This window comes from Anolis sagrei, chromosome 1 (genome assembly GCF_037176765.1).
Source record: "Anolis sagrei isolate rAnoSag1 chromosome 1, rAnoSag1.mat, whole genome shotgun sequence".
Classification (NCBI taxonomy): domain Eukaryota; kingdom Metazoa; phylum Chordata; class Lepidosauria; order Squamata; family Dactyloidae; genus Anolis; species Anolis sagrei.
This window is the reverse complement of record NC_090021.1, coordinates 292,535,128-292,548,672: the sequence shown is the minus strand read 5'-3', so window position 1 is coordinate 292,548,672 and position 13,545 is coordinate 292,535,128. Positions and strand designations below refer to the sequence as shown.

Sequence of the window (13,545 nt, the reverse complement as noted above, 5' to 3'; positions counted from 1 at the left end):
AGACTTGAGTATTGTGTCTGCATTAAGACTGCTGTTGGGGTTCAGCCTGATCCTGATCTGTGTGAACAGGATTCTCTGATAGTTTTTCTAATTGAGCAAGCTCTCCCTGACTCTGACAGTGTGGAATCTGTTGTTGATGCAGAGGTCAGTGGGAATGAAAACGAAAACCAACAACTAGAAGAGAATGTTTTGGAAGTTAGCCGTGATATCACTCCACCTGGGGTTGATAATGAGGACCGAAGAGAACAGATAGTCAGAGATAGAAATGTTTCCCAGTCTTTATGAAGGTCACAGCGCTTACAGCAGAAAGAGGCCCAGACAGAAAAGTCAAGGGGTGTTTCTAAGAATAGCTTCTTTGGTTTAAGAGGGTTCCTGCCAGGTGCTTCTTTAGGTCAAGCAACGTTCGGGACTGTGGCTGATCTTGGCAGAATTCCTGTGTTCCATGGTCAGTAATCCCAGAGGCTTCTAGTTTCCAAGTTCATGGTTAGTAAAAGGCTAACAGACTCCTGGTTATTGTTTTGTGGCTTTTGAAGTTTTGCTCAAGTTCAGAAATCCTATTGACTACTGTGTTTTTCTGTGGCTTTTTGACTCTACATTTGCCTTTCTTTTGTAACCAATTTTTCATCAATAAACAAGGATTGCTTTTCCTACAGTCCAGAGTGGTGGATTTAATCTTATGGTCTTGTTTCTTGAACTGGGATGCAACAACTGCCTTGCTTTCTTTTGCGTTTTTCAACTGCGTGTGCTATTCTCTTGTGTTTGCTGAAGTAAAGCATTTTTTCATTTACTTTCAGCATGCTATTAAGCCTGTTCTTGAAGGGCAAATCAGGACAACCCTGTTCATGAGTTATAATGTTGTACTTTTACAGTCATCAAACAAGCTGGAATTCTCAGCACAAGCCTGTGATTGCATGTCTAGTAACACAGAAAGAACTGGATGCAACCTCACTTCCTAGCAATACAGAAATGGCTGTATGTGAGGCGGGCTGTGCTGCTGAAAGGGTAGGTTTTGGAAATAGCAGGATCTCAGCCTATATCTTCCAGCATTGATCCATATAAATCTTTCCGCTAAAGGAATGAGTGACAATTCAACCACTGATAAGCTGAAATGCGAGTCAGTCCAAAACTGGCACCATTTTCTTCCATCATGCAGTCTAAGAAGGGTTTCACATGGAGTCCTCTCCCTCAATAAACTTGCTATTGGGTAAACAGGGTATAGTACCCTATATTAAAAATTGCTGTGGTCACTTAAATATTCTTCTCATGATAATGCTAAGTTATTTTACGTAGCTGTGGCAAGTCCTGCACTCATAGAAAATGGTAGAGCTGGTGAAGCTATGGCCAAATGTTGACTATTGATACTTGGCCAAGCTATGATAGTGCAAGCTATGGAAATGGAAACAAAATATGGTCATTTTATCACAAACATGTGTTTGGGAGAGACAAACAAACAAACATAGGAGAAAATAGTCAAGATAACTTCGGGATCGGTGCAATGTTGAATGTTTTATGTTTGTCTATGTCCAATGTTTTATAGTTTATTGTTTTTAATCTATTGTTATACGTTATTTTAGTTATGTAATGCATTTTATATTTTGAGAGGCACTGAATTTTGCCATTTACTTTGTTGTGAACCGCTCTGAGTCCCCCCCCCCCAGGGGTTGAGAAAAGTGGTATATAAATGAAATAATAAATAAATAAATGAATAAATAAATAAAGTAGGTTTTCTAGTTTATACTCAAGCTATAGTTACAATGTTGTGTCTAAACAAGGTCAAAATGTTTTCCTTGCATCCTTTTTTGTTATTTTTGAAAAGCTGGCAGGTAAATATAAGTATTTTGAAAAGACAGGGAAGCAGCTGTACCACCAAACCCCTACTTCCTATTCCAATCAATGAAGAATAATTTACAATCCAAACTTACATTCACAGAATGATGGCAGTTTTCACTTAAGGTGGCTTTACACTAACACTGTGAAAGTTCACAGGTCTGTTTCATTTCTGATGTGTTAAATGCTTTGGCTAAAATGTAATGCAAACCAAGTGTTCCAACAAGAAAGCATCCTGTGATAGCACTGGAGTCAGGCTGAAGAATCACTAAGCCAATTCTATTTTTAGTATTGCAGGAGGGACACAGCCAAAAACTGGTTCTGCAAACTTGGGGCACTATGCAAGTAGGTAAACTGCCCTCCAAAGTACTTAGTGGCGGCCTGGTAATTTTCTGTACTTCAACCATTCTTAAATCCCAACTTCCAGACATCAGTGACAAAGGTAGTCTTGATGCAGTCTAGCAATACTTGATTCCTGCTCCCCAAGAGTTTATCAGAAGAATAGATAGCTTCCCTGTAATCTGACAATCCACAGGACTTTCCATACTATATAGTCATAGTGAAATGATTCTACTTTAAGTTCCTATGGAATCTTAGGGTCTATAGTTTAGGTAAAAGTAAATGTTTCCCCCTGACATTAAGTCCAGTCGCATCTGACTCTGGGGGTTGGTGCTCATCTCAATTTCCAAGCCGAAGAGCCAGTGCTGCCCACAGACATCTCCAAAGTCATGTGGCTTCATGACTGCATGGAATGGCATTACCTTTCTGCCAGAACAGAACGTATTGATTTACTCACACTTGTGTGTTTTCAAACGGCAAGGTTGGCAGAAGCTGGGTTGGCTAACAGCGGAAGCTCACCCCGCTCCCCGGAATTCGAACCTGAGACCTTTCAGTTAGCAAGTTCAGCAGCTCAGCGGTTTAGCCCACTGCGCCACTGGAGTTTAGAATTCTTAGCCAGAGAGCTCTAGTGCCTCTCCAAACTACAAAGACCATGGGGTGTTGCAATGGCACTTGAAGTGAAAATATATTGCTTTCACTGTGTAATGTGAAAGGATGCCAGGAGCTCTATATCTAGAAGCCCTACATTTATAGCAGTGGGTTCAAGCAAAAAACTAAACATTTCATCAAGGTTGGCCCAAACTTGATGTATCTGTTCATATGTATGATTTATATATTTGTCAGAGCAAGGCAACTGCTTCAGTACATGCTAGGAGGTGGTAACCAGGTTTTGGAGGAGATCACTTTATACTGTGTGTCTTGCCCTGTATCCTCTGATCTTGTCTACTACTTTCAAGTTTGATTAACAATCTACTCCCACCACCAATTGTTTTCAGAAAAATATAACAATCAATCTAGTCCATTTTTCTACATGAAATATGAGAAGGTTCATTTTGTTTGTTGCATAAAGGCTGTAAAGTATTATTATTATTGTTATTAGTAGTAGTAGTAGTAGTAGTAGTAGTAGTAGTAGTAATTTATTGCATTTCATTTATATACCGCTTTTCTCACCCCAGGGGGGGACTCAACATAAATGGTAAAATTAAATGCCTCGCATACAATACAGAATACATCACATAATTAAAACAGCATATAACAATAGATTAAAACCAGGAAACTATAAAAATATCAGACACAGACCAAACATAAAACATAGAACATTACCTTATCTTGACTACTCCAGCTCACTTGCTTGCTTGAAAAGCCACATTTTAAGTTGTTTCCTAAACACAAGGAGGGGGGGGGCGATCAAATCTCACTGGGGAAAGAGTTCCACAGCCAAGGGGCCACCACCAAGAAGGCCCCGTCTCTCGTCCCCACCAGTCATGCCAAAAAGGCCCTGTGTCTTGTCCCCACCAGTCATGCTAGGACTCCCTCAGCTAATCTTAATGCTTTAACTGGCTCATAAAGGGAGACGTGTTTGGATAGGTAAGCTGGACCGCTTTTTTCCTTCAACAAAGGAGACTCAAATTGACTTACATTAAAAGCATTTCAAAACACTTTAAAATCCAAATATATACAAACATGAAAATAGAATTAAGCATCAATGGTATTAATTAAAAAATATCAGTTAAAATTCATAAAACTGATTAAAATATATTCAAAGCTCTTCGTGTATTATATATAGTAGGTTGTAATCTGGAAAAAAAACATTTTGTTAGTTCTTTGGGTACCATAAGCAATGTTTTATGTGCAAATGAGCTGAGAGCTGTACACAAAGTATTTCCCTACAATTGCCCATCTTGGTTTAATAGCTGATGCTTCCTAACACACAAGTAATCCCACAGAATAATATTAAAAAATATAAAATCGTAAAAAAAAAAAAAAGGACTTACTGTGAGGAGATGAACAAGATCCTTGTTAGCCTCCAATGGGGCCCCCAAATCTTGCAACTGTATCAGTTCATTGACATGGTTGTACAAGGAATATAATTTATGGATGTTAATTTTGTTGTCTTCCAAGTAATCCGGCATGGCCTCATAAAGGGAAATCAAGTCTTTCAGATGTACTCCAAGGATAGGGATCTTAAAGTTAATGCAGTCATTGTAAGCACGACGATAATTATCATAGTTCCTACAAGACGACAGCAGTTCTGTCATTTCATTGAACACCTAAGGAAAGTTTAAAAAGCAGCATTGTTTTCTTAATTGGCAAGGTCACTTTAAAACCACAGAACAAAACAATCCATCCAGTATGCACGCTAATAAATGAAATGCTAACATGGTGCCTGCACTTGCCATTAATAAGAAACCATGGTTTAGTGAAATCACAGCATTAGGAGAATTAGTCTCTCTAAGTTTTGGACTTAGGACAGTCATCCACCACAAAGAAGAAATCATAAAGTTCAATTTCCATTTCTGATTAACCACAAAGTTGTACTACTTCAATTAATGAGTTAGCATTAACTGCAGATTGTTTAACTACAAAAGGAAGTGAAAACTTCCAAACTCCACAGAAGTAATTAGGGAAGTTATGATTTAGCATTTTCTCCAAATGAGGCCACTAACTTGACTGTTTTGCAGACTTACAGAAGAGACCTCTAGAAAATCTTTTCTTTTTAAAATATGTTTTTGTTAAAGAGGTAAACGCCTAAGGATCCCTTTGAACTCATCGAATCAAGTATTACTTAAAGACTGATAACACAAGTAGTAAAGAAGTTGATGTCCTGATTCTGCCATTGTGACAGCAATGTTCTCGACTAACAAATCTGATTTCATGATTGCAACATGGTTTAAGGATTATTGACAATTCAATTTCAAGCATTCAAAACACATGAAAATTGTAAAACAAGCAAACAGCATGCAAGGAGGAATCCAGCTAACCTTATGAACATCGTGAGGAACATGAGAACTTGTTTCTTTGAGCCTAGAGATGGAACTGTGGCAAAGACCACCTATTACAGCCATTAATGTGTTGAAGTTCTGCAGCTGATGAAGTTTCTGTGTCAAAAATGGGCAAAAATCATTACTCAGTCCCTGATTCACAGAACACACTTCTGGAAGAGTATCATTAAATAGGAACATAATCTCAAACAAGTACTGCAGTTTTCATTCAACATAACCTTTTACAATATATATCTATATATAAAAATGCTCTGTTTGTAATGAGTGACATCATAACTCAAAATCCGCTGGATGAATTGCCGCCAAATTTGGCCACAAGACACCTACTAACCCAAGGAGCGACCATCACTTAAAAAATTGATTTTGTCATTTGGGAGTTGTAGTTGCTGGGATTTATAGTTCACCTACAATCAAAGAGCATTCTGCACCCCAACGATAGAATTGGGCCAAACTTCCCACATGGAACCCCCATGACCAGCAGAAAATACTGTGTTATCTGGTGGTCTTTAACAACCTGACACCCCATTGTGACCCCTGGTTGAGAAATGCTGCCTTAAGGCCATCCAGTCCAACTCCCTTCCCAGGGGCAAGAAAACATAATCAAAGCCCTCCTGACAAAAACCCATCCAGCCATAGATCTAGATAGGTATATATGATTCACACACACACACACACACACATGTATATTACAGATACAGTATCATAGATTTGAAAGGGACCCCTAAAGAAGGACAATTATATGTTACATGTTCCAGAGTGGGCAAACCAGACAATCTCCACATCTACACTGACAAAGAAACAACAAGAAATACTGTTTCCCAACAAGCATAAAGAAATTACATATATTGGAAACCAACACTTTATCATTACTTTATTTTCCAGATCACCAGACTGGGCCACAGCAACGTGTAGCAGGGGACGGCTAGTTTAGAATAGTATGTTAGTTCAATGTCATTGACTTTATTCTGGTTTTAGTTCTTTATGCCATCTTTTCCACATCAATACATTTTTAGAAACATCTTTTAAAATATTTAACTTCTCTCTCGTTAAAGGAAAGGTGCTGAACTTATAAAAAAAACAGGAAAGGAACTGCCTTGAGTAAAATTTTGGGGAAATATATGGGATATAAACTGAATAAACAAATACACCAGGCATCAGAACCTGGCATATCCTTGCAGTTGTTGTAGCCGTGTATCATGACTAAGTCACATCTTTTTAGTCACTTGTCTTTGCATTGCCAACTGCCCTCCACTCAACCAGCCTACAGACTCATGAAGTCAGATCAGATGCAAATCACATCATCCCTTCAGATGGACTTACGTAAGCACAACCACTAACATCAGACTGTTGCTAGGAAACCATGTTATGTACAGGCATGCCTCAGTTGAGAAAGCCTTTGATAAAGAACCTCCTTTTTACAGTTTTTTAAATGTTCACCCAACCCCCTTTCCTCCCTACCCTCAGTCTAGCTGAATGCTTATTAGCAGCATCAGCATTGGGAGGATGGTGGAGAGCCAGAGAGCTTTCAGTGTCAGCTTGCAGTAGTGTATCTATAGCAAACAATGAAAAAAAGCTCAAGCTGGGGGAAAATATCCAGCCAATTCTGCTATAGCTGTGTGTGTCTGCCAAGGTAAACAGCAACTGTTTTCAGATTCCCTTACTGAAAATACATGAACAACAAAACTGAGAGAAGGGGGACACAAGATAAATCTGCCTCACAAGCTACCCACTGTATGCTTTTTTTTCCTATTATTTAGCCACAAAAATGGAAAACATTAAAAATGGAGGCTTGTGAAAGAAAAAAATATATTTCTGGGTGCATTTTGGAAGAAGCTTTTAGAATATGTTTTTGTGAAATTATGCAATTATTATGTCAAATTATTACCAGATTTTGATGTTTCTTTTCACACGAGCCTATTTTTTAGTTTACTGAAACATGTGGAACAGTTCTTTTTTGTGATGTAGGACAGCAATTCCCCAACTGGGATCCACAGAATCCTAGGATTCTGTACAAGTATTGTAAGGGTCTCCACGAACAATCTTTTAAATCTTTTTAAAAATCCATCACAGAGCATGAAGATTTTATTGAAATTCAGTGTTTCTCTGATTTTGAAATTTGAATCTGCGCCACTGACTGACTTTTTGGTAGGAGTGATAAACATATAGCTATCAGTAACCGGAAGACTGTGCTTCTTTCATGTCCACCTATAGATGTCAATCAGGCTTTTTAGTTTAAGCTTACATGAAAAACCAATTTAGGAGTAAGCTGGATGCTGCCGTGGATTTTTGTATCCAGCTGTTGGACATTAAGCCCAATTTCAAAACTATTTTCAATATAATAATGGAACTATTTCATTCATCACTTTAGGTATGAATTCAGTATTTTCCTCTAACAAAAGAAAGAATAGTTTGGAAATAAAGAGAATGTTTTCTCTTTATTTCCAAACCTACTACAAAATACAAAGCATTCAGGCAATAGGAATAGATGAAAGAAGGAATAACTTTGTTGAATGTGTTGTTGAAGGCTTTCATTGCTGGAATCACTGGGTTGCTATGAGTTTTCTGGGCTATATGGTCATGTTCCAGAAGCATTCTCTCCTGACGTTTCACCCACATCTGTGGCAGGCATCCTCAGAGGTGAGGTCTGTTGGAAACTAGGAAAGTGAGGTTTATATATCTGTGGGAAAAAGAACTCTAGTCTATTTGAGGCAAGTGTGAATGTTGCAATTGGCCACCTTGACTAGCATTTAATGGCCTTGCAGCTGGGATCAACTAGTGTAGGAATCCATCCCTGTTGATTCCCTGTAATTCTGCCTCCGTACCAAAGTTAAACAAGTAACATCCAGAAATACAACTATTTTGTTAACTGGCTTATACCTGTATTTCACAACTCAACACTCAGCATCCAGCCATACAAGTTTTCTACTCAATAACACAAGCAATACCGGATAAGCCTGTGCAAGTGTTGGATGTGACTAGTGTAGCTGCATTATTGTGAAACGATCCAAATGGCAGTGGGTCATGGTTGCATTGCTGGGGAGGGGTCATGAGGAAACATGTGAGGAGTGGATGCTCTGAAAGGGATCAAATCATTGGAAATGGCACCTTGAAAAGAAATAGAAGGAGTGCCCTGAACAGAATGAACAAAGAGTAAATCAAACTCAGAAAATGTATACTGCATTGACCTGGGCCACACGAATAAATTTGATGAATACTTCAGCCCGAAGCTGTGGTGTTGGTCTGTTAAGTACCATTAGTTGTACCCATTGGGAAACACCATTACAAAGAGCAATAGAGCGTTCCATTGTTGGATTGTCCTTTACACAGCCGTTCATGATGTAGTTCTGGTAATCTGAAAACTTCAACAAAAGAGAGGTTCATAGAAATGATTCACTTTAAGACAAACCGAAGAAAGATTTATTTCTATGTTAAATGAAACATCCTAAATAACCTGCACTGAGCTTATTGGAATGAAAACAAATGAATGATACTCTGAATAATAATAATAATAATAATAATAATAATAATAATAATAATAATCTTTATTTGTACCCCATTTTCACTGACATATAATGCAGTTTAAAACCACATTATTTGGTCAGTGTGCATCCTTATAATGCAGTTTAACTGTAATGACTCCTTTGGACCTAAAACAGCTTGATAGGAGAACCAAAACATAAGAGACTTTGCAGCGGGGGGTGGGATAGAATTCAAGTGAAACATGGGGGAAGCCTGTGCAGTCTCCAAATCACCTCTGTGTTAATCAAAGAAACATGAAAAGCTATGACCCAAATATACATATACAGTAGTTCATTTTGCAGTAGTAGAAGGAAAACCTATCCAAAGCCTTCAGAAGGTTAAACAACATTTAACACAATTCTTGCCAATCCACTTCAAGCAGAACATTGCATACTTGAAAACCATATCTGTTAAAAGGAAAGCTTATTTTTCTATAACCAATTCCTTCCAAGAAACTTGCTTACTTCAATCTGCATTCCAATTTATTTTTATTTCATGTGATTTGATGCCTGTGCTTCGTTTCAGATGAAGCACAAGACGTGTTAATGCTAAATATTAGAGCAACAGCAATAACAATCTCTTCCCTTGTTTCTGTCGGGAATTAGTGGTTCCCAAGGTGTTAGCCCTTTTTTAAAGAAAAGTATGAAAACTATAAGTGTTTGGAATTAGCCTTCATTTAGCAAAGCACCAAACAAAGCATGCTTCAATTTCTCTGGTTGCTTTCCTGAGTTCTATCGTTGACTCCAAAAGCAAACAAGATAAGCAGTTGTAACTTGCAAACTTAACAGTTTGACTTTGCATTTAAATATGCATGAGGAACCTACCTCCTAACTAACTAATGAGATACTCACTGCCATTCAATAGGGAAAAAAAATTGACTGGATATTAGAGGAGCAGCAAAGAGCAGAATCAGAAGGGGGGGGGGGATAAGATTGAGAAGGGAGGAAGAGTTTTACGTAATCAAAGACCCCAAGGAAGAGACCAGAGTCATATGATCTATTTACAAGGTATTTAAACCATGCATTGTGAAGGACAGTAACAGCAAATCTGGGGTTAGATGAGAGAAATAAACAGAAGGATCTGACATGCAGAAAATCCTATTCTATTCAAAACACCTGGAAAATATGGAGAGGGGAGAATACTGGAAATTTCTATCTGTTCCCAGAGATACAGAAATTAGATGGCTTTATACATCAACTATATTTAACTATTTCATTAAACCTTCATTCTTCTACCAACTCATCACCTTTACAAGGATGCTCAAGAGGTCTCTCAAAATAGCTAATAGGCTCCACCAATTTCTTTAAATACTCAATCTCCTATGTATATATTGTGTGACCAGAATCCCATATCGGATCATGGATGCATAAGAACTGCAGTTACAATGCTACATACTGAATCCCAACCTCACCACCCGTATCCCCAAGAAGCAGTCGCTGCAATCAACTGGTGTTTGCGCTCCTATCACCCAGGAAGCAACTGGCTGCCATTTCCACCTCTTCTGGTGAGCAATCTGGTGCAACAGGCAGAAATACGAACTCCCTTTCATAAAAGAGATGTGTGGGGCCATCAACCAGCTGATTCTCAATCAATAAGGCAATGGACCCTTGTCAATTGCAGTGGCTGCTTCCTTGTAATTGAGGACTTTCACAGACTCTACATAGCTCCTAAACTAGGGACAACATAGAGATTGTAAATGCAGACATTTCACATTCAGAACTGTCACAGAGAATTCTGGTCTCTTTTTTTACAAATTATTTGTGTAATTAACATAAACTCACTGATATTCTTCTGAAGGACTTGAATTCAAGGTAAGTGAGGTGGTCGGACAATTCCTCTGGTTCCAAGTGATCAAAGAGAAGGGACACCTTTCGTTTCTTACTGCTGTTGGATTTTATCCGTTGGGTAATCTTTCTAGACCAATCTCGAGCATTTCTTTAACAAAGAGAAGAGAGAGAGAGAGAAAAAAGGAGACATGTACACTTTTATCTTCTCTAGCAAAATGTATTTATATATTCCTTGAGATCTAAATCATGTAACAACTATAAGACACAGGAATTTATAATGGAGAGCAGTATGAACAAACCTCTCATAATTATTTTTTTCTGCAGCTAAGGCCAATATTGTATTTTCACCTACAGTACAACCTCTATATCTTCAGGACCAGGATCTGCAGTTTCATTTATCCATTTCTGAAAATATATGGTCTTTTCAAGGTCTTCCAGGATGGCTCTATGATATTCTTGAGCTTGAATTCCTTAATTTCAATAGAGTTGCCAATTATCCAAATGTACCCACATGAGACCAGGAACACATTCCCCATGAATATAGCACTGAAAAATATTTTTACCATCCTGTCTAATAAAGCATCATTGCCTAATGCAATCTGCAAATATACTACTATAGATGAGACCTCTTTTTTTCTGTGGAAATTAACATCTGTTAAAACATTCCTGCTGGGTTCTTTACTTAGATAAAAATCAGGCAATAAATCAAGCAAAAATACATACAAAGAATAGTGACAATAATCAGATATCTGATTTGATTTCAATCTCTTGTTTTGATTTCAACTGAGTTCTCTTCACTTCTATTTTTAAAAGACTAATAGATGCATTGGCTTTATTCTGACAGATTAGTCTCTCACATATCTCTCTTAAATATGGAGTTTAAGGCTTGGGAATCATATTGTTTTCCAAATGTTACATAAGGACAACTACTACAGTGTTTCGCCACTGGCCCTGCCAACTAAGGCTGATGGGAACTGCAGTCCAGCAGAATTTGAAAAAAATCATACTTCCCACCCTGAGGCTTAAGGCTGTGTAAATTTTTAAAAGTACTAATATTGATTAATAAATGTGTAAATACATAACAAAACATATTAATATATAAATTAATATAGGATAACATACGTTATACTGAGGAAAAAAGGGGCTCAGCTGAGAGTGGAGGAGATCCCCTCAAGAGAGAAAGAATTCATAAATCCACCAAACTTGACTCTAAATTGCAGATTGCAGCTTCCCAGCTGCCTTTTATAAAAGAAGAAAACACTGAGACAAATTCTACATGACAGGGTATTTCTACATCCATTTTCTCAGGGGTTAGTCGCACTGAGTTTGACTGAGTATTTAGATACAGAATTTCAGAAGTAGTGCTACATGTATTTTGGATCTCAATGTATACATACCACTGATAAATAAACCTTGCAATTGTGGAGTCTACTTAAAAATAATAATAATAATCCCAAAATTTACCAACCAGAACCTATAATTTAGAACACATTAATAAAATTAGGAAATGAAATGAAACAAAACTATGGTACAAATCAACAGCAGTACTGACTTCCATCTGTATTTTAAATATTGATTCCAAGAACTAGGAATCTGGGAGGATAAACATGAGCTATCTAGTGCTGAAAAGACCATAAATGTCCACGGCTAATGAGTCTCCTCCTTCAAACTTCCCTGGACAAGCCACAGATTTTAATGTGCACAGAGCTCAGCCCAAGTGTTTCTATCCTCATGGGAGTGGGGTGAACACATAACAGGAATAAAAAGAACATAACATCTCTTTCTGTACTTTTTCCAATTCTCAAAAAAAAAGAGTCTAAAAAAGAAAACAACTCTGCCGCAATAATTTAAAAAGCAATACTGTGATCTCAACAGATTAAAAATAATGTGTGTGTGTGTGTGTGTGTGTGTGTGTGTGTAGTTTAACAGAGAATTTAATTTCTACAGGAATGAAGTCCCTAAACACTACTTCATTATCAGAACATTTAATACTAAAGCCACAAATAATATACTGAAATAATATGGCTAGTTTTTTACACTAAAAATAACAATATGCAGCTGACAGATGGTAATTTTGTCAGTGCCAATTGTGTTTAAGTGCAGGCCAAGGTCTTCAGGCACTGCACCCAGTGTGCCAATAGACACTGGGGGCACTTTTGCTGGCTTGTGCTATTATTATTATTATTATTATTATTATTATTATTATTATTATTATATTGATAACTTCTTCAAATGAGAAGGTAACTCGAATCTTTATGCTACATATGTTTCTAAAACCATTTGTCTATAAGCAGTACAAGCAGCAGTGTAATCATAGAATCATAGAGTTGGAAGAGATCTCATGGGCCATCCAGTCATGTTCAAAGCACCCTCAACAGATGGCCATCCAGCATCTGTTTAAAAGCCTCCAAAGAAGGAGCCTCCACCACACTCCAGGGCAGAGAGTTCTACTGCTGAACAGCTCTCACAGTCAGGAAGTTCTTCCTAATGTTCAGGTGGAATCTCCTTTCCTGTAGTTTGAAGTCTTTGCTTCATGTTCCAGTCTCCAGGTCAGCACAAAACAAGCTTGCTCCCTCCTCCCTATGACTTCCTCTCACATATGTATACATGGTTATCATGTCTCCTCTTAGCCTTCTCTTCTGCAGGCTAAACATGCCCAGCTCTTTGAGCCGCTCCTCATAGGGCTTGTTCTCCAGACCCTTGATCATTTTAGTCGCCCTCTTCTGGACACATTCCAGCTTGTCAATATTTCTCTTCAATTGTGGTGCCCAGAATTGGACACAGTATTCCAGGTGTGGTCTAACCAAAGCAGAATAGAGAGGTGGCATGACTTTTTTACTTTCTTTAGACTAACTAAATGACCACAACTTCTACCTTGCATTTATACAAACCGCACCCTAAGAGGTTGTGCAATAAAAATCAGAACTGTGCAACCCCAGGAAGAAACACTTTGCTACAAAAATGAATTGTCCCTTTGGCGTGAGAGATGAAAACATTCTTATGTAACAACTTGTTCTTGAGATTAAGGGCAATTCTATATAAGTTTCATAGGTCCATTTTTTTCTTACCAA

General features: G+C 37.8%; 1 protein-coding gene across 1 annotated transcript in view; it reads right to left on the bottom strand.

Moving 5' to 3' along the window:
• Nucleotides 1–13,545, bottom strand: part of RASGRP1 (RAS guanyl releasing protein 1) — a 68,867-nt gene that overhangs the window by 18,332 nt on the left and 36,990 nt on the right. The window contains exons 6-9 of the mRNA XM_067462860.1: nt 10,469–10,622; nt 8,354–8,527; nt 5,148–5,264; nt 4,161–4,436 (exon numbers count right to left, since the gene is read on the bottom strand). Of these exons, the coding sequence (XP_067318961.1) occupies nt 4,161–4,436; nt 5,148–5,264; nt 8,354–8,527; nt 10,469–10,622 (721 nt within the window). The remainder of the gene's footprint in view (nt 1–4,160; nt 4,437–5,147; nt 5,265–8,353; nt 8,528–10,468; nt 10,623–13,545) is intronic.